The sequence below is a fragment of the Lytechinus pictus genome, chromosome 16 (genome assembly GCF_037042905.1).
Source record: "Lytechinus pictus isolate F3 Inbred chromosome 16, Lp3.0, whole genome shotgun sequence".
In the NCBI taxonomy this organism is placed as follows: Eukaryota; Metazoa; Echinodermata; class Echinoidea; order Temnopleuroida; family Toxopneustidae; genus Lytechinus; species Lytechinus pictus.
The window spans coordinates 6,907,731-6,930,833 of NC_087260.1; the positions used below are offsets into that span (position 1 = coordinate 6,907,731).

The 23,103-nt window shown below is 35.6% G+C and overlaps 1 protein-coding gene across 2 annotated transcripts; it reads right to left on the reverse strand.

Moving 5' to 3' along the window:
* Positions 1–1,737: 1,737 nt before the first annotated feature.
* LOC129278930 (uncharacterized) lies at positions 1,738–20,456 on the reverse strand. 2 transcript variants are annotated; one of them, XR_010296098.1, is made up of 6 exons: positions 20,134–20,456; positions 11,734–12,033; positions 10,130–10,355; positions 9,057–9,217; positions 3,973–5,668; positions 1,738–3,831 (listed from the first exon to the last, which is right to left on the reverse strand). XR_010296098.1 is itself a non-coding variant. In XM_064111355.1 (5 exons), the coding sequence occupies exons 1-5, from the start codon at positions 20,255–20,257 to the stop codon at positions 5,430–5,432; spliced, it is 1,050 nt and encodes a 349-aa protein (XP_063967425.1). In that variant the 5' UTR covers positions 20,258–20,339; the 3' UTR covers positions 1,738–5,429. The 2 variants fall into 2 exon arrangements, 1 of the variants encoding a protein (XP_063967425.1); XM_064111355.1 differs by having other exon boundaries at positions 1,738–5,668; positions 20,134–20,339.
* Positions 20,457–23,103: the final 2,647 nt, after the last annotated feature.

Here is a 23,103-nt window from a genome sequence, read left to right on the forward strand (position 1 = left end):
CATGCTAATACTTCATGCTATTATTATTGGAAGGAAATTTTTAAACTGTAATGAAATGCTGATAAAACACGTGCATTTTAAACCTCTTTGGAGGCAGTACAGTAACTTTTTGGAATTAATGTTAAAATTTCAGAATTTATGGCTTTAGTCTTTGTGTAAACGGGTATTAACTTTCACTGTATATAATTCTTAAATATGTATTACTATTAATGGTTTTATATGACATTTTTTATGTTTATTGACTTGAAGTTGTGAACAAAACAAATTTCCAATATGGATAAATAAAGACGAACTTGAAAATAGCAACATTCTGCTGGGTATATACTGGAGTGTGTATCAACCGTGTGTATGTAATTGATTTTTAATCTTGTGCTTCACTGTAATAATGTTCATTAAAGTATATGTCAAATTGGGATCCACTGTATGGATTTTGGTCAGTAAGCTTTGAAACTTGATACTAAAACCTTCATTCAATTTGGGGTGCCTCTTCAACCCTAAATTCACCCACACCATATCCCATCTCATCTCTCCATCGAGCTTCACTCACTGCTGTTACCCTCTCCAAGGGCGGAAATCTCTTCCCAAAGGTAGGGGGACCAGGGGCTCAAAAATTTGACAAGCCAAAAAAAAAAAGGTTATCACCCCAAAAATAAGGTCATCTCGTCCAAAATACATGTTTTATTGCGATTATGAATGATGTATTTCTTTCCATCATACAAGACCTAAAATAGTAGGGCCATTTAATGTTGTGTCCCCCCTACTATTTTGAGTAGGGGGACGTGTCCCCCTGTCCCCCCGGTATTTCTGCCCATGGCCCTCTCGATTAATTATAATTCGGTCCGCAGATTCTTCATCAACCTCGATTGATGAGCGCCGAAAACGTAACAATTAATATTTAATAATATTGAATGTCAACTATAATGGTTCCAAAATGCTTTCTGAGTGTTTGTCGTGTGTGTGTGGAGGGGGTGGGGGGGGGCGGGGGTACCGCGCCCAGCCAAACTTAGCATGGACCAGCATAATGCTACCGCATAGAGAATCGAATATTCCTTTAATCTGCTATACTGTCACGCCAGTAAATCCGACTAGAGACCGAAAAGACTATAATACTATACACTCTAAAGAAAAGTTAAAGTGGGTAAAACATGCATGTTGGATGTGTAAAAAGATACCAGATATTTTGTAAATTTTACGTAATGTTGCATTGAAATTTATCCTATAAAACATGCATTTTGCCCAATATGGGGTTTAAAAAAAAAAACCAAGCAAACATGCATGTTCCCTTTTTACGCAATATTGGGTAAACTTTTACTCAGTGTTTTTAAAGTTTAATGACCAATCATCGGTCGGTTTAGAGTCGGTTTCGTTGGTTTGACTGAAAAGACTGTCCTTTTCTTCCCCTTACTTTTTTTTTTGGGGGGGGGGCTGAACGAAATGACACTCATTCGTTCCCCACACAGCAAAAACTATGGTGTTAACCGGTGTACATAGAGGACCACACCAGTTATTTTACACCGGTGTTAAATTGACAGTGTTAGTTTAACACATATTACAACACCTTTGGTTGCTTCATTTACACTATTTGGTGTTATGTTCAATCTCTAGGGTGTAATTTTAACACCACAGGGTGTGGTCCTCTATATTAACACCGACTGGTGTCAGTTTTAACACCACAGGTTTTACAGTGCAGTTGCAATTACACTCATTCCAACAAGTAATTATCACAAGAACTCCATATTTTTGTTTGCGTTTCTTTTTATTTCTTTTGTTTTTCAAGCTTATAAAAATATGCCATTGTAATTCAATATACATTATAAAAACATCTCTCAACACTGGAACATAGTCCAAATCGAGGCAGAATTAAAGTCACTGAACTGTATACAGATCAGTGATAGTCAGTAGTCAATATCCAAAAATATTGCCTTATAGCATATTTTGTAGGTAACACCATTTCTGTTAGTTTTGGCTTCTACGATGCTTTGTCTGCTAATATAGCACTACTTTTCGAACGGCTGTTTAAAAATGTTTACATTGTAAAAGAAAATACAGACAAACAATAGAATTGGTTTAAATAACAAATCTGTGGGTGAAGAATATGTATCCAATCGATAAATTTTTTTTAATATTAGCCAGAATTCTGGTTGATTCTTACCAATAAAATGGTTGATTTTGAACATTTTGTTGGTCGAACACAATATTCACAGACACATTGGTTATTTTGACCAATCTTTTTTTTATTATAAAAGATTTAAATTCAAATCTTTACGCTTTTTATTCAAATCTAAATCTAACATTCGTCTGATCACTATTCAAAGCCGATCTGGATTTTTTAAAATCCTTAACATTTAAAGTGATACTACTACTACTACTACTACTACTACTACTACTACTACTACTACTACTACTACTACTACTACTACTACTACTACTACTACTACTACTACTACTACTACTATACTACTGCTACTACTACCACTATTATTACAACTGATTTTGTATTTATTTTATAACTTTTTGAATGATTTCTTTACATCCATTATCTTACTTGCTTGCTTATTCAAAATAAAGTTTTTCGTTAAATTGATATAAAAATTGATACGTCATAATCCCATTAAATGGAATGTTTATATACAATGTAATTATCTACATGTATAAAATTCATATTATTCCAAGTTATTATTACTAGATTAAACGCGAACACACCTCAACTGTACATTTATTTAAAAAAATGTTTGTTTATTAATATTTTGATAAATGATAGTATATAACAAATAGATTTTTTTATCCACAAATCATTGCAAATTCTTCTAACAAGAGAGAAAAAAAATGATATATCACTGCGATAAATATAGGCATACCAGGTTAGGCCTCCCACTTCCCTGATGGGTATACTTACACTAACTAATTATACACAGTAATTCAATAACCTGAAGCACTTGCGATCGATATAAATAGTATAAAGAAATTGCACTGGTGAACAAAGATTATATTATCCAATTTTAAAACATACAACATATCGATACAGGCCTATATAGAATACAATAACGTTTCGGTTACTTTTTTAGTTTCATTTGTAAGTCCCATAACGATGTTGAAGAAGTATTTTACATGCATTTTCCCTGTAATTGTATATTATTTGCGGAAAATCATAAGAACCAAATGTAAAAACAAAATTGATAATTTACGTACGTGTACCAGTTTATTTGTAAAAATGACATGGGACCGCTTTGTATGGTAATTTTACCACGATATTACCATGATTCAGTAGCCAATCAAATCAAGGCTTTGCATGAATGTTACAATATTGGAGAGTTTTTGTCAAGCCTTTTTTTAAACCGGTCCTGTTGCCAATTTCAAGTATTAATACACCAATGACGTGTTGGAACTATGCTGCCTTAAAACAGACAATTATCTACATCACTTTCTATTTTAATTGATCATTAATGAAAACAAAATACCCTGACATCCTCTTTTTGTTTAAATGGCAGAACAATAGAAATACAATATAAATACATGCAGATATGACGAAAATCCTTGAAAGAATAACGATATGTATTTGTTATGAGTTGTAGATTTGTAAGAGCAGTTCCCTTAAATGTTATGTTTGATAAATTCCATAAGAAGGTATTTTTTTCAATGAGTGTAGGATAATTTCACCTGTGCATTTACTATCAAGACTCACGTTTGAGTCATCCCGCGATACCTATGAAAAATATGTGTTTAAGCATGGAGGATAAGAAAATAACAACCAATTTATGGAATTTTCATATGGCATACACTGTCAAAACAAATCAGTCAAAATGACTAGTTAATCAAGTCAGTTGGGTGCAACTGTTTATTCTAGTCATATTTGACTATTTTCCAGTCGTATTTGACTAGGACAGACTTATTTCTGACAAGAATATACGTCAGAAATGTGACTAGACATATTATTAGTTGCACCCAACTGACTATTGATCTAGTCAATTTGACTGATTTGTTTTAAGAGTGTATGGTGCATAAATACCAGAGACAAACGACTGGCGTTGTTGATCCCCTATATAATTGTTTGTTTGTTTGTTTTGTTTGTGTGCTTTTTTTGCTATGTATTATGATACAGGGAGATATGCACATACATTTACATAAAACTTTGATAATAATAATAAATATTGCCATAGGCTTTACATAACACTGCTTGTATTTTTCCCAATTAAAATGGAAAGTATACACAATCCAGTCCTCTTACAAAATATAGACAGGTAGATTATGAAATGGAAATAACAAACATTATCATATTGGCTCAAAATATTAACTGCTTAGATATTGTTCCCAGGAACGGGAAAGCAGCTAGGCAACTTTTTCAAAACATCAAGATACATTGATGTCATTTCTTAAAGTCTTTAGATAGTTTTCTCCAAGAAGCAATCCTTTTATAAATGGAGAAAATTAAAGTCATGACTTCTTTAATCCCATCCTGAATTGGACAATTATCGAAGTTGAGAATGAAACATGGAAAGGGCTACTCCAACAATCTTTACAAAATATTGTAGACATAGATTATAGAGCATTTATCGCCATGGATCTCAGATATTTTTTTGGGGGGAGGGTGGAATGGCACACATTAATACCCCAAATTTTTTTACAAATTTATCAAATAACAAGTAAGTACGCACTTTCAAATACTTTTATAGTTGGTTAAAATATGAACTGAGCAACTATAGGTTAAACAAATCACAATTCATTTTTCATGCAATTTTATTAAACCATCAGTTGTTAGATTTATATTTCAACCCAACCAACTGATTGGTTGGTTTCAAACTTCCCAGAGCGCGCGTTCACATAAATTGTTCTTTTCCTACGAACCAGTGCAACTTCAAAACACTGTACAGATACTGCAACCGGGCCCCGTCGCATAAAAGTAACTATTATGGTAACTTTGCCATCCAGTGGTAACTTTCATTGAATCCTTGATTTTGATTGGCCGATGAGCACCGTTACCATGGTAGTTACCATTGGATGGCAAAGTTATTATAATAGTAACTTATATGCAACGGGGCCCTGCTTAACGCGGTCTCACCATGGACATACAACTTTGTGACTGAACCGTAAAAACTTTCAAACTTTACATTTTATGATACGAATTGCATAATCGATTTTAAACATTTTCAACACAGGTGCCGTGGCCGAGTGGTCTGAGGCGCCTGGAAAGTCCGGGGTTCGGTCCCCGGCCACGGCACCTCTGCTCTTTTACCCTCCATTCAAATAAATGGAAATGCTTTATTTACCGTGGTAAACACTGGGGTGGGGATACTACAAATACAAATAAAAAATGGGACAACTTTAAAACTGCTCATCCCCCCCCCCTCCAAAAAGAAAAGTTTCAAAGTTTAGGGAATATCCTTTATATTTCACTGTAGTACTGTATTAAAAACTGACACCATTTTAAAAATCTATGTTACAGTCGCTTTATTGTCAAGCTGTTTATGATATTCATAGGGCGTCTTCATGTCCGCTAAAATAAGACGTCGCTTGTAGAAGGAAACGACGACCACCGTTAACACTATGAGGACGACGACGATGACGAGAAGACAAATAACGACGATGCCGAATGTTTTCCACCACCGTAGCGATTCCTCCTCTCTGCTAGATGCTAATGCTTTATTCCAATTGTGATTGGTCTGCTGATTACCTGCATGAAGACATTATCGACAAGAACAGAGGACATTCACAAATTTCTGACATTACGAAACTATATAATTTTTATCAAGTTTTGATAATAAATCCCTTCAAAGATTATTTTCTAATCAAGAGAACCTAATACATACATGTCTATACTTAATCAAAATTATGGAAAATGGACTGATACAAAACTGAAAGATGTCAGAATTATTAGAACATCAATATTCCACGTCGAATTGTGCTGTAACTAGAATTTGTTATGAAAGGTCTAAATGAAGACCTATAGAAAAAGTAGCTTGTTTTGAATGCCAAGTTCGTTTTCTATTACATGACTAAAGTATTGCAGTTCGACTGCTAATATATTGGTCCTCATATTCTATGTAATTAGATGACTGACTATGGGTGGAAATCTCAGGGGGACAGGGGGGACGTGTCCCCCCTACCAAAAATAGTAGGGGGGACACAATATCAAATGTCCCCCCAACTATTTTTGGTCTTTTATGATCACAATCCAAATAATACATTTTGGACTAAATGACCTTACATTTTTGGTGAAAACCTTTTTTTTTGCTTGTCAAAATTTTTTTTGGGTTAAAATGACCTTACTGATTTGGTGATAACCTCTTTTTTTTTTTTTTTTTTTTTTGCTTGTCAAATTTTCCAGGCCCTGGTCCCCCAACTTTGGGGACAGATTTCCGCCCATAAGACTGACTCTTGGACCTCGCCTTACAAAGAGTTCACACTTAAAACAACTCAGTCAAATTGACTAGACCAGTAGTCAGCTGGGTGCAACTGATATGTCTATAGTCACACTTCTGAATTACATTCTAGTCAGAAATAACTCCGTTCTAGTAAAATACGACTAGAAAATAGTCAAGTATGAATAGAATAACAATTGCACCCAACTGACCCTATTAACTAGTCATTTTTGACTGATTTGTTTTTAGAGTGGTGCAAACGATCCAATTAGCCACACCTATGAAAGGCAGCAATGTCAACCTCTAAATTGCATGTTTTCTTTCAAAATATTTTCCAGATATGATGTACATTCATACATTCATTGTTTTATAGAAAATTCATTTTGATTCCCTTCGCTTACAAAGGACATTGTGCAAATTTCCAGGATAGAAAAAATATGGCATTGATGCATTTCTGTATAGTTGAGGTTGATTGGATCAATCGTAACTTTCTGTAAGACGGGGGGACCTGATATTTTTCGCGCCGCAACTTTTTTTTTTAATTTTAAACATTATCAAACAAGGTCTATATTTCACAGCGATAAAAGGAACGTCAAGAAATATTTATCATTATGATAATGCGAGTTGAGGATGACGATTCTAGAAGGCGCAAAGGTTAGCGATCTCTTAAAACATCTGACTTTTGGGCTCCGTCTTACAAAGAGTTACGATTGATCCAAGCAATCGTAACTTTATGGAAATCCATCAGTGTCATAATTTTTTCTACAGGAAATTTGCGCAATCTCCGTAGTAAACAGAAAGAATCACACTGAATCTTCAAAAGAATGATGAATGTAAAAGAATGTATGAATATACATCATAGAAAATATTTTGGACAAACATGCATGCATGTTAGATGCCGATGTTGCTGGCGGTCCATAGTTGTGACAGATCGGATCAATCGCGATTATCTGTAAGACGGGGCCCAGGGCCCTGTCTTACAAATAGTTAGGATTCATCTCAACTATGAAAAGCCATCAATAACTAATTCAGGATAAAAATTTGAACAAATGTCTCTTTAAAAGAGAAGGAGGAGCACACTAAATTGTCAAAAACAATTATGCATTATAAAACATTTCGAACAGACATGCATTTTCGATATATGGGTTGCAGCTGGCTTTCCATAGCTGTGATCGGTATGATCAATCGTAACTCGTTGTAAGACGGGGTCCTGGTGTTCAGAGTGTAAAAGTGTTGATTTATAATGATTACAAACAAGTTTAGAAACATTACTGGGGAACCATTGTGATGTTTTATACAATTAATGGAAAGCTTACAACAACTTGATAGAAGACAACATGTATGATAACAGAAAATAAAAACGAGTCCACATGGGATCGTAATCGGATCGCACGGTGTGTGGCGGGCTTTAAGCTAATAAAACATGTGCAGATAGACACAGCAAAACTAAAAGTAATTTTGCAATTACAAAAGAGCACAAAACACGTAAAATATGCAAAAATAGGTGTTTATCAAGAGCAGGTTTTAAGATTATTCAAGAAAAAAGCAGGAACACAAAATACTTGATTAAGAATTTAAGATTTATTTTCTTTTGAAAAAAAAAGAAAGTGGAATGGGATCTGATAAAAAAAGGGAATAATAATAATAACAACAATAATAATAATAATAATAATAATAATAATAACAGAGCCTATCAAGAGGCGAATAAAAAAAATCAATTGATATAATTTCTTTTGGATTGCCAAGATTGAATGGGAGGGGCAGAAAAATGGTGGTGGTGCACTGTAAAAACTGTGGTGTTAAAACTGACACCAATTGGTGTTAATAGAGGACCACACCCTGAGGTGTTAAAATAACACCCTAGAGATTGAACATAACACCAAAGAGTGTAAATGTAACAACCATAGGTGTTGTAATAACACCTATAGGTGTAAAACTAACACCACCAATTCAACACCGGTGTAAAATAACTGGTGTGGTCCTCTATGTACACCGGTTAACACCACAGTTTTTGCTGTGTGGTGATTTGTTTGTGTGTGTGAGCCTGTATGGTGAATGGGCTGGTTTACGAGCAATAAAAAAGAATTTGAAAAAGCTGAGAAAGGAACGGGGTAGTGGAGGAGAAAATTTGAAATACGGAGAAAATAAATCCAAAACAGGACAAGGAGACTCAAAAGCAAAAGAAGAGAATTCAAACAAGAGATGGTGGAGGAGAAGAAGGAGGAGAAGAAGAAGAAGGAGGAGGAGGAGGAGGAGGAGAAGAAGAAGAAGAAGAAGAAGAAGAAGAAGAAAGAAGAAGATGAAGAAGAAGAGTAGGTGGAAGAAAATGAAGAAGAAGAAGAAGAAAAGAAGAAGAGTAGGTGGAAGAAATAGAAGAAAAGGAAGAACACGAAGAAAAAGAAGAAGAAAGGCAACAGCAACAACAATAACAACAACAACAAAATAAGGTAAGAAGAAGTGGAAGTTAGGTGTTTTCTTTTGGGGGTGATGAAAATATTTATACAGAAATTGTGTGCCTCATCTTCATGCAAGAGCTCGGCAAGAGCTAAAGGCCCTAAACTAATCACAAATACTGTTCTATACTGTTGCCTCGACAAGAAACTTTGCAGTGCGGTGGATGTAGACGAAGAGGGCGACATTCATCGAAGCCGTGCGTGTCGTGTTCGGTGAGTGCACAATTTGCCTCAAAAACTTACCAACCATTTGTGTCGTTGGATAAATGGGAACTCGCCGGCTCCAGGTGAAAGTCTGTGACAGAATTCTGTGATGGGGTGGAGGCGTGGAGTTGATATCTGACAAACGTCTCCCGGGATGCGTTGACGATTTGAAGTTCTGACATCAAGTACCCAGGCCTTTCACTTCTGAATTATAAGATAATAAAAAAGGACAACGAAAACTGAGCATTGGAAGCAAAAAGGAAAAAAACCGACAATAATCGAATCGAAATTACTATAATTTAGTAACTAAAAAAGCATAATCATTTCACAAGGATATGGAATTTTTCAAAAGAGGCAAGTCACTTTTAAGATATGAGGACAAGGACCGAATGTGGTCCTCAGGGCCCTGTCCACGGAAAATTAGTCTATTGTTACTGGGGGTGCTGAGCATTGTCACAGCACCCCAATAACAATAGATAATCCTCCGTAGCCAGGTCCATGGTGGTCCTATCCGCTCCTGACGGTTCTCATCAGGTTCAGTTCTTTTAATTTACAGTAATACTGAATGCATTCCGTAACACCAACAGACATAACTTATTACCAGTGGCTTTACACGACGAAAAAAACGGGGGGGGGGGGGGAGAAAAAGTTTCTACAAAGCTGAGAGTGAGCAAAACGAGAGAGCGAAAAACAATGATTTTCATACGAAACTCTCATTTGTGTGATGGATTTTAATGTAATATTATTTTCTACCCTTTTACATGACGATAGCATTACTCGCCATGACGACATATAATGACTTGATAATTAAGTCAACTTGTTAAGATAATGTATCTCGTCATGTCGATAATATATATAGGGCTATTAAGTCGACATTACAAGATGAAATATATCTCGTGAAGTTGATGTCACCATAAAGTTACTGCATGCTGGTTATACCTTGGTCACATTTGTTCTACGGCAGCCGTACGGCGAGTCGAAAACAGCCGTTTTAACATTTGTTTGTACCAGCTACATATGTGGTTTTAGTAAAAATGAATAAAACGACTGTTTTCGACTCGCCGTATACGGCCGCCGTAGAGCAAATGTGACCATGGTATTAGGCACATTATTTACCTTGTGTTAATTTCGTGAATGGCCATGCCTTCGAGATCCTCACTGACGTAATCGGGGAAATCCCATTCTCCAAGGTACTCCATGGTCCAATATGCGTAGCTAGAAGCCATAGCCTTCTCTCCGACGTAGATCTCGCAGCGGAAGGTGACGTCGGATCCGAGCTCGGCCGTGTGATTGGCGCAGAGGTCGCCGGCGACAACGATGGGTGGAGGAGGGGGCGGCGCAGCTGTATCAAACGGATGGAAATATCAATATTAAAGGGGAATCCAACCCAAATAAAAACTTGTTTTTATAAGAAAAAGAAAAATCAGACAAGTTGATAGGTGAAAGTTTGAACAATATTGGACAAACAACAAGAAAGTTATGATTTTTTAAAAGTTGTAAATATTGGTAATCACTATACCCATGGAGACTTCAAATTGGCCGCATATGGGATGTCATAGTGATGTAAGGCAAGGACTACTCTTCCATGTACTCCAATACATATTGTGGCTAAAATGTCATTTTCCCAAAAAGTTTTATTTCAAATTATATTTTTCTTTCATCTTGACGACATAAAACAATATACCTGGATTATATTTAGATTACTGCCCCAGGGGAATGGGTACTTAAGAGAAAACCACAAATCCCTGATAATAAAGTACATGGCCTATGGGAAAGTTGTCCTTGCCCCTTATCATAACTTACTTACCCAGTTGCCAGTTTGAAATCTACATACTATTAGTGATCTCAATTTAAAAGCAGCTATAACTTTCTTATCCCTTGTCCGATTTCTTTCAAACTTTCGCCATTCTATTTAATTTATTTTTCTCCTTCCCAACACAACATTTTATGGCAAAGGCTGGATTCCCCTTTAAAAATAATTATTGATGAAAAAAAAAAAAAATATCCATAAAGTAGGATTGATGATTGCAACTACGGAGGTGGTGGTGAAGACGACGACGATGATGATGAATGAGATAATATGGTGTGACGATGATGATGATGATGATAGTGGTGGTGATGATGATGACGATGATGATTGTGATGATGGAGACTCGATGAAGATGATGACGATGATGATGGTGATGAAGATGGTGATGATGATGATGATAATGGAGATGATGGTGATGATGAGGATGATGATGATGATGAGGATGATGATGAGGATGATGATGATGATGATGGTGATGGTGATGATGATGATGGTGATGATGATGATAATGATGGTGATGAGGATGATGGTTATGGTGGTTATAATGGTGATGCGAAGTGGTAGGCCTATTGTACGAGTAACATGAATGATAATGATCTTCAACAGTTTAGTATAATATCATCAATACAATCAAAATCATTTTACAAGAATTTGCGCAATTTGAAATTACAACAAAGCATAACTTATCATATCTATGAATCTTTATCATGAAAATCAAACGAAGCATAGAAAGATAATTTAAAAATTGTATCAATAGGCCCTATAATGATCATGTATATCATTTTAAAGTTATTTCACTGACGACAGATAGCATCAACAGCTTCAGTCATGATCATCTTCTTAGGTAGGCCAAACAAATTTATATCACAAAAAAAAGGAGAGGGAAAATATATTTCAAACAGGACCACACCTTCAACTTTGAGCGTGATATTTCTCGAAACCACCGTTCCGTTTGCACCCGTCACCTCACACGTGTACACGCCCTCCGCTTCAAGCCCCGCCCTCCTGAAGATGAGCGTCGAATTGCAATACTCCTGAGTCAAACCCATCCCCTCAGACCACGCCCATGGTAAGGGCTGACCGTCTTTCAACCAGCGCATGGAGCAGAAGTTCTCGGGGTAGCATACCAGGTCTTTGTATCGCCCTTCATCAGCGTGCTCCAGCCGGGTATACTCGTCTTGCTCAAAAGCGACCAATCCGATATCAGAACCTAGTTCAAGTACAAAACATTACATATGTCATCAATGAAGTAACAATGAATTAACAATAACTGGAATGTAGAACTGGGGCCGTTTCATAAAGCAGTTCGTAAGTTAAGAGCGACTGGTGACCCTTTCTTACGCGCTTAACCATCGCCAATGAATACGCCATTTTCCACAGGAAAGGATCACCAGTCGTTCTTAAAGTCGCTCTTAACTTACGAACAGCTTTATGAAACACCCGCCTGAGGTGATCCATTGAAAAGCCCAGCTTGTAAGACATAGATCACATGTGAAACATAATTTACAGTGCAAAGATAAACATAAGATTACATACATACATATCATGTAAAATAGTATTTTATTATTTTGTTTTTACTTAAGACAAAGACTTTACAAAGACTGATAATTACATTATATAAAGCATTTTGATATAGTAAGTTTTTTTTTTCGTTTTCCTGTTGATCAACGGGGTCCGTCTGTGAGTGCTGGGGCTGGATTCTGGAGACCTTTAATCTCTCTTTTTCTTATTTCCTTTTCTATTTTGATTTCCCCTATTTCCTTTTAATTCAACTGGTTCATGCTCAAGTTGTTATTTTGATTTTTGTATGCTATGCAACTACAAGAATATTTATTAGGAGGCTGCACTCTACAAGCTCCGCTTTTTAGCAGCCTCCTCCATTTCCAACCTGATATGTAATAATCTTGAATATAATTTTTGTACAGGAATACTTGAAATATGTTTTTTTCGTCACTTGATAAAGAGTTGCAGCGGCACTCGAAAGCTCGTGAACTTGTAAGCTAGTGAACACTTTTTGCGAGAGTGATCACGAATTTCCTAAAAAGCCAGTGAACACTTTTTGCGAGAGTGATCACGAATTTCCTTGTTGACCATAGTAGATTGCGAGACAAATGAATACCCTCTAGCGATTATTTCAATCCGCAATAATGAACCTATTTAGTATTATGTTTTGTTATTTATATGTTAAAATGTACAAAATAAACTGTAATTGTTGAAAATGGAAATAAACGAAATGAAATGAAGTAGTGTAGAATACGGGGGCAAGCTAAAGCTATTGTAAGCACAAAACTGCTTGGACCAACAGCAGGCAGGAGAGAGGGCTACATGGACACCGTGAGAGCAAAATGATGTCACGAAATACAAGATATTGATACTTCTGTTTTCTGTTTCTGTTTATGGTAACTCCCGTAGGAACTCGGCAGGACAGCATTTTTGCTGGTAAACGCCAAGCTGGTATATAACCAATTACCTAGGAAACATTTTACGTCCAGGTTAATCAGTCATAGTGGCTGACGTTATAGACGACAGATATCACTCTCGGGCCTTTTTTTTTATCAAAGTGGAGACAATGGCAGAGTTGGGATTCGAACTCACAACCTTGCGTCCAATGAGTCCAATGAGTCCAATGAGTCCAATGCTCTAACCACTGGACCACACGACCCGATACTTAGAAACTCAGTGGTGAGAATTATGAAGAAATAAATCGTGGCTAAAAGAAGTTCAATTGCGTGCAAGTGTGTGAGTGCAGGTGATAGAATTGGGTACAATAATATAGATATAAAACTGCTTCAACGGAGGTTTAAAAGAAATAGAAGAGATGCAGACTGTTTGATATCATGTGGCAAGGCATTCCAAAATATTTGGGCCATGGTGGCCTATCGTATCGTCATATGAGTAATTTCTAGGGTTGGTTAAGTAGAGAACTGTTGAATGCCGTGTTGGACATGAATATCTTTGCTGTAAATAAAAAGATTGCGAAATGGAATCGGAATAAAATTGGTTGAAAAATTAAACATGTATATGGCCTTTCGATAATTTTCAGTTGTGAAATAGACCTACATTATCAATATCTGCGATGCAATGTGAATGTGTACAGATGCGGAGTGCTTTCTTATAAAGATCGAATAACGTTTCTATTCACTCTAAAAAAGAAAAGTTTATTGGGTAAAATGGGAACATGCATGTTGGTTGGGTGAAACAAAACCAATATTCTGTAAATTTTACGCGATGTTGGGTTGAAATGGCCCATTATGTAGTAGAAAAAATTAACCCAGCAAACATGCATGCTCCCTTTGTACCCAATAGTGGGTAAAATTTTACTCAGTGTTTTTAGAGTGTTCTTACCTTACTTCTATATACGACCATACTATTTTGCAGTAAGATAAGTGGGATAAAACGAGCAAATTATAAAGGCATTAACAATGATCCTTTTTGAGATATAATAGTTTTATTCTATATAAAATTCCTATCCCTCTGGTTGCCAACATGCAAATTTTGTGAATGTGACTGTTTCAGGTTAAATTTGAGTCAATCCAAACACCTAAATTTTGATAGTTCCGTTTTGAAATTGTTCATAATTAACCGCACGGTCACGCGTCTGTATATACAAGTGATACGACTTAATGAGTTATTATGTATATTAATCTTATTAACAGGATACGGGAATTCGCTGTAAATAAAATCTGGTATCAAGAATCAGACATTCAAATAGATATACACAGAAAGCAACATAATGACAAGATAAATACCACAAATCACAACTGGAAAAATAATTATTATTGATTTTCAATTCCGTTTTGACACAAAGTCACCTTTGCCTTAATTAATTCAGATCGTGAACTAGAATAGTAGAAGAAATATGAGAAGGAGGAGGAGAAGAAGAAAAAAAAAGAAAAAGAAGAGGAAGAATTCAAATTTAAATTCAAATTCACTTTATTCACATCCATTAAAAAAGGGTACAACACATACAATAATTACATAGACAATGATAAAATCAATCAATACAGTAAGAAGAAGAAGAAATATGAGAACAAGGAGGAGGAGAAGAAGAAGAAGAAGAAGAAGAAGGAGAAGATGAAGGAGGAGGAGAAGAAGAAGAAAAAGAAGAAGAAGAAGAAAAGGAAGAAGAAGAAAAAAGAAGAATAAGAAGAAGAAAGAAGAGGAGGAATAAGATAGGGAGAAGGAAGAAGAAGAAATAGAACAAGTAAAATGTGATAAGGTGTCTTTTTATATCCGCATTGAGATTTCTTTTAGACTACATGTACTTATGTTATACCAGCGTTAGAAAATTATGACATCTGCTAATAACATGAGATCCTACCATAAGAATTGATATGATCTCCTTTTATGATAAAAAATAACAATCAAATGTGTAAGATAAAGTGATACGTGAGAAACTTGAGCGTGACTTTACAAGGTGACTCGAGTTGTAACATTTGTCAGAATGTAATATCCTGTTCCAAGAAAGAACACACGTCCTAAATTATAAAGAAAAAATATCTATAAAAATGTATTTCGCTAGAAATAGACTTTCATTCTTCAGGAATGTGAAATGCAATATCCAGGTTAGTATGGAATGTCAGGATATTACTCTGTATTTATTTATTTTTAAAATCTCTTTCTGATTCTCTTTGCGGAAGTTCTTACACACTGTTTATTTTAAACGTGCCACAGATGAAATGAAGAAATTGTTGACTTTCATCGTTATTTTGGGATACATGTAAACCGCCACGATGCCTTCATATATACACGAGAAAATCTCGTGCACTCTCAGAAAAGTTTTAACCAACCTATAGTTGGGTTCAAATATGCTGTTGGTTAAAACAAATTGGCATGCAAAATTGAATGCATTTTCTTGAACCAACAGTGAGGTTGGTCGGGTCGGATTTCAACCATCGGATGGGTTGGTTAACAAATTTATAGGAGTGTGGGATTGCGGGAATGGGCACTTAAGCCCCACTCATTTTACTTAGCAGGATACTTATCAAATTTCTCAACGTAACCACCTTTCTAATTATCGAGTGTTATCAAACCGGGGGTTATCCCAATGGTACATTGAGCAAAAAAAAGTTAAAGGACAAGTCCACCCCAACAAAAAGTTGATTTGAAAAAAAGGAGAAAAATCCAACAAGCAAAACACTGAAAATTTCATCAAAATCGGATGGAAAATAAGAAAGTTATGACATTTTAAAGTTTCGCTTAATTTCACAAAACAGTTATATGCACATCCTGGTCGGTATGCAAATTGGCAGACTGATGACGTCACCCACTCACTATTTCTTTTGTATTTTATTATATGAAATATGAAATATTATCATTTTCTCCTCCTCGTCAAGTGAAACAAAGTTTTATTCCTCCCTGAACATGTGGAATTACCATTATTTTAACAGTTTATGGTTAAGTCAAGTTGGTAATTAATGTCAAATCTTTAAAAATTGAAATATTGTATTATTCAAACAATAAAAAACAAAAGAAATAGTGAGTGATGGACATCATCGACTCTCTCATTTGCATATCGCTGAGTTGTGCATTTAACTGTTTTGTGAAAAATAAGCGAAACTTAAAAATGTCATAACTTTCTTATTTTACATCCGATTTCGATGAAATTTGCAGCGTTATGTTTGTGTGATTTTTCTCTATCGATTCAAATCAACAATTTTCTGGGGTGGACTTGACCTTTAAGGATGCCAAACATCATGTATGGAGCAATATTTCTAAAAAAAAAAGTCGCAAGCAAGCCAAAAAATTGACCCTCTTAAAAAAAAGTTATGATAGATTTCTACAATATATTTACCAAATACTAGTAGTAACATCATATTTCATCATTTTGCCTATATTCATTTCTCCCTACTTTTTTATGATGATGGAACTTTATTAGGGGCCAAGATCTCCCAAGTCCCCTCCTACCAGAAAACATAATACGCCGAACTTTATAATGTTTCTTTAATATACCCCGGTAGTGTATTATAATCAAACACCAATTATATTTCATCATTGGCTGATCCAAGGGGCATCAAAAATATGCCCTAATCTGTCTGAGATTTATTATCATTATTACATCATTATTACAATAATTGTTATAATCATCATCATCATTATTATTATCATCATCATCGTCATCATTGATTCATCAGCATCATATAAATGCCCCATTTTTAAGGAATAACCTATTCTTTTCTCGCTTGACATCTGGTTGTAGAGAGCAACTACTCTTTTTCTAGAGTAAAAACCCTTATTTTTCTTATCAAAATGTCACTTTTCCCCTTTTCTTTTGTGAAATCCTGGATCCGTCCTTGTTGGTCGTCATTAAGCACGTATTTGTTTGTTTGTGTAGTACTTGTAAATTATTACGACAGGCATATTAAAATCAGAAAGCAACAATTCCCAGAAAAAAAATGTACGAAGAAAAATTAATTAATATTTACAAAGTTATTGTGGAAAGTTGGGGAGAAGTGTATACGTTGCAGACGTGATTACAACGGCGTAACACCATTCTATTTTCTCGTATAACCTCAAAGGATGTCATTTTGTTTTAAATCGTAAATTTATATTTGAGAGAATTACTGACATTATACTAGGTAGGTATGTACATCCCATGCACAATGACGCGTCACAGTACACTAATGTTAAATGCAGTTTCGTAATGAGGGCCGAACATGGCGTAGCATATTGGGTAAAATTTCTATTGCAAAATAACAAAAGTGTGATAAAAAAATTAGAGAAAATTATGACAATGATAGAATTCCATGTAGTTGAGGTTACTTGGATCAATCAAACGTAACTCTTTGTAAGACGGGGCCCTGATATCTTGTTATTATTGATGAGAAAATTAATGTTGATGAAACGCCCCCATAAATGGTAAATGGTGATTTTTGTTTACCTGATTGCTAAGAAAGCATAAATGCTTGTAAGCAAGCAACCAGAGGACCGATGTGTTCAGGTCCTCCTCGTAGGACCTGGTAATGAGGATTGATGCCTTACCAAAGGACACTAGCGCACCAAGTGGGAATCGAACCCGGGTCACCGGAATCCGAATCCTCCGCTCTACCCGACTCCTTCAACATTCATCTCTCTTAACGCGCAATTTATTAAAATTTATAGCAACAAAAATTATTCATTCCTTTTTATATTGTTTATCAAGTAATAAATTTCCTTTGTTTATTTTATTAGCTATTTATTACTTTATTTAATTATCTTATATATTTTTTTATTTACTAATTGATTTATTTCATTTATGTGCTTTTGTATTTCTTTATCAATTGAGTTATCAATTTACATTCATTTTATAGTTTATATCATATTCAATTATATATCTATCCAGTAATTTATTTAATTATTTATTAATCTATTTATTTATTTATTTATTTATTTATTTATATATTTATTTATTAGCTATATGATTTTTGTTTAATTAAAAAAAAATCTATTTCTATTTATTAATTCATTCTTTCATTTGAATGAAGAGAAAATAAAGCTATCCAATCCAAAGTTGGAAATATCAACAACCAAAAAAGGCAACCAATCTGAGACTTAATACTCAAAATTAAAGTTCATTAACTTCTGCCGAGTCCCACGCTCGATATTTATATTCATTACCAGGATCAAAACTACTCGAATTAGAAGTGATATCATATATAAACACAAAACGTTTCGATTCAGTTGTATTGGAGTTTATTTCGCTGTCACCCCAGGGCACCGTCTCACAAAGAGTTACGATTGATCCAATCAATCTTAACGCTATGGAAATCCATCGGCGTCATAATTTTTTCTACAGGAAATTTGCAAAATGTCCTTTGTAAACAAAGGCAAACACACCAAAATATCAAGAAAACAATGAATTGATGAATATACATCATATCTAGAAAATATTTTGAACTGTCATGCATTTTAGATGTTGACCTTGCTGGCTTTCCATAGTTGAGATTGATCAGAATAAATCGCAATTCTTTGTAAGCGAGGCATGTTCAGACCGTACTGATGACATGTCATTCAATTGAAGAGGGGTGGGGTCTAAAGGGTTGCGGAATGGGGATGGAGGGGGACTTCAACCCCCCCCCCCAAAAAAAAAAAAAAAAAAAAAAAAAAAAAAAAAAAAACATATCAATTGCCCTTTATTTCTTACTTCATTAATCAATTTAGTCAATTATTACTGCTTCAATAACAGTGACAGTAACAATTTTGCTGACATACACAGTGGCGTACCTAGGATTTTCCACAGGGGGGCAAATTCGTACGCCAAATTATTTGACAAGCAATAAAAAAAAAGGTCTTCAACCACAAATAAAGGATTTTGTACCAGAAAAAATTTTGACAAGCAAAAAAAAAAAAAGGGTCTTCAAGACTCGTCAGGGGGGCAGGGATATGTCCCTTGCATGGGTTGTGACTCGTCAGGGGGGGGGCAGTCTGCCCCCCGTAGGTACGCTAGTGCATATACATCTAACTTTGTCTTTATTGTCAACAGGTTCCCCTTCGTCAAAAACACAAATCGACCGTCATTTTTTTTTAACTGGGATTCCCCCTCATTACTTCTTTATTGACCGAAACTGCGATAAAACAAAATGTCGTAAATTCTGGGTACAGTAAGACCTAATTCTCGACTATATCAAAGTCAAAGCAAACAGATACTAAACGGTCTAATCATAAACTAGCGCGATTTTTTTAAATTAATTTTCTCAGTCTTTCGGAAAGCACTCAAGTGGTTGGTTTATTAATTCCGGTAAGTGCGCGTGTGTGTTTTAATTGTATAATGCTTTTTCCCCCTTAATTTCTATCTTAATGTTGGTCTTAACATATCCTTCTTTTAAGACCCCATGCATCCTCTTCAGTATTTTTACTTTGTCGTTAACATTTTAAAAGAACTCAAGTTGTAAGCAAACAGCAGTGTTCGCAGCTGTATTAGCGTTCATAATTGGACCCAGCTGCATGTTAACAATTAGACGTAAATAAAGAAGTTAAGAGTTTGGGTGATAACAAAATCCGATATTAAGTTTTATGGGAACGGTACTTCAAATTTAGATATTTGTAATACATAATCTTTCTCGTATTTTAAAATTCTTTTCGTGCAAGGCAGTCGCAATATCTCATTTAGTTAATTTTTTTCAGCAATGTATTTCCGAGAATTTGTATTGTAAATCGTGATAGAATTAAACTTTTGCTGGTATACACCAACATTTGAAATCCTGGTATACAGCATGCACTTAAATAAAAGATAAAAAAATATACATCGGATAAAGTTTAAAGGAGCAAAATGTTGGATGCAAACTATCGTTCTATAAATAACATGAAATGATGAGTGATGTTAATAACTTACCATTAATACAGCTTCGTTTGTCTGATGGGCATGACTGTATCTCCCACAGCGCAGATTGTATCGAAGCAGACGATGCGCAACCGAGCAAAACGGCGGCAAAACAGATCGAATGAAACATCTTCATCAAACGTCACAAAACCCCGGATGAAAAAAAAGAGACCAACAACGATGAATCCGAATTAAATTATTAGCTTTCTCAATGCGACCAGTGTTCTGAATATTCCCGTAGCAGATGACGAATTATTCTGGATGGGCTGTCGAAAAAATAACAGAGAAGAAACAGAAATGTCCCTTTTCTCTCAAAACTGAGGAATTATTGTTATAATTCACTGTTTAAAAAAATTGCCTTTATATCCTCCTCCTTTCAGTCAGTCATCAGGAAGTGACAAACATTAATAGGCCTGCATTTTTTTTTCGTGTTTCGTTTTTCCCCTTCTTCTGAACGTGGGCGGGCTCTTGTTTCATTGATGAAAAATATGGCGCATGCGCGTGACACAGCTTAATCATACGACCAATCACAGCCGTTCTTTCCCTTTAGCTGTCACCCTATGAGCCAATAACAGTTATTATCTCATGATTCACTAAAACGTATGCGATCTTGTATGATACAAAGCATAGGGTACGCTATGTGAACAACTTCTTTAATTCGATGAATGCCTTTATCTTTCTTTGGTTTCATTATTTGCTCTCTTTATTTGTTAAAATGATAAGTAAAACTCGCCGCTACTCGCTCATGGGAGATTTTGTTTGGAATCATTCGGATGAAATTCGGAGAGATAGTTGAATCTAACACAAGAGGAGGCATGACTGAGTAGGATCAGTGGCCAAATGAGTCAAACATTACGAGGGAGCAGGAACGTGGTGTATGGGGAATATTCTAATTAGTCAAAAGCGAGCGAGCCAAAAATTAGACCTTTCCAAAATTAAATACCAAACTTTGTGACATGTTTCAGCATACTATAGCCTTACACATTTTATTAATATTATTCTTATTATTTTCTCTCGGTCGTGGAAATTGGGGGAGGGGCAAATAACCAAGCCCCCTACCCCCACCTGCATACGCCAGTGAGTGGTATAATGATGAAAGTATGTATTCAAGTTTGCATTGATTTTCATTTCAACTTGATATCACTTGAAACTTTTTTTTTTGGAATGAGTCACACTGTACAGATTACCATGTCAAATAATCATGATTTTTTAATAATTAACCCACCCCATCTCTCTCGGTCTCTCTCTCTGTCATTTAACCCTTTCTAATTTCCAATGAATCCGACCACATTCCCCCACTGAAACCGGTAACACTTTCAAGGACTTCATCACCATACATTTCGAATAAAAAAATAAATACGCGTAATTTTTTTTTTATTCAGATGTCATGATTAAATTCACAATACATAACATAACCATACATGGCCGTGCACAATTTTTTTCTCGGGGGGGGGGGGGGCAAGAAGCGCATTTTTCCCCCAAGAAAGTCGAAAGCGAGAGAGCAAAGTGACCAAGCTTGTCATAGAAGCGCGTTTAGATTTTCTACAGTGAGTATAAAGAATTTCATGCACACTTGGTGAATAAAAAAAAAAATTTCACTGAAAATATGTAAGTTTTGTAAATTTCTGGGAGGGAGAGCATTTGTCCCCTGCCCCCCCCCCCCCCCCGCTACGTATTGCCCAATAACCTCCAAACGCCCAAGGCGGATACAAATTTATTGTTGAAATTAATATAAGGAATTCAATAAACTAAAATTCAAAGAAATATCAAATATCATCTCAAGAGTAAGTAATGCTCACATTATGATGAGTTAATCAAAACAACCATATCTTTTTCATTTCTGTTTTTTTTATCGCTCCTTTCACTCATCTTGATGTAACTTAATAAAATGTAATAACGTCTCGTAATGAATATGTTACTGCCTGACTTATGGGGTGTTGCATGAAACAGGCCATTGCTCCCAAGTCAATTTCAGGTCCCCGATTCAATTAAAAGTCATGCATTTCATTGCAAATTTGCAATTGATTGATTGTCTTTTTCTTATTTTTCGGAAATGTTGTGAGCTTAAAATTTTAAACAGCGTTTTTACAGTGTACGCCATGTATGACCCCTACAAAATTTAGGTTTATTATGCCTACGCTAGTGCTCTAGAAGAAAACTTGGTAAATACGACTGGATACATAAAAAAGGGTAAATTGGTGTAATAGCTATGTTAGTCATATTTGAATATCTTCTTGTCAAATTTGTCTATAGAATAGAGTAATTAGTGATCATAAACAAATTTTGGGACTATATACTCATCGACTGACTTTTAATTATAATACGCTAATCCAGCGGCCCAGTGGCGGTTCCGCGGGGGCTTTGGGGGCTAAAGCCCCCCCCCCCCCGAACAAAAAAAGTAATCTAACACAAGGAAAAAAATATTTTTTAAATAATGCAGTATCCAATTCATACCATCAAGTGTTCAAAAATGAAAACTTTTTATTATTCCAATTTAATTTTTTTCTCGCACGTTCTGTGTATGCTCTCTCGCATAAAACTAACGGAATGTCAAGCCGGTCGGGAGATGGGGGGGGGGGGGGGGGGGGGAGGGGCAGCTGATTTTGCAGACCCACATGTTTTCGACGATGGGCTATTCGTTTTTATTGAAATGATCCGCGTCACACAATTCCTCCCCCCCCCCCCCGAAGCGATCCCCAGACAAAAAAATAGTATAGAACCGCGCCTGTGCTAATCTAGTCATCTCTACTATTCTCTTAAACACAGTGGCGTACCTAGGATTTTCCACAGGGGGGGGGGGGGCGAATTCGTCCGCCAATAAATTAGACAAGCAAAAAAGAAAAAAAAATAGGTCTTCAACCACAAATAAAGGATTTCGTACCAGAAAGAAATTTGACAAGCAAAAAAAAAAAAAAAACGGTCTTCAAGACTTGTCAGGGGGCAGGGATATGTCCCTTACATGGGTTCTGACTCGTCAGGGGG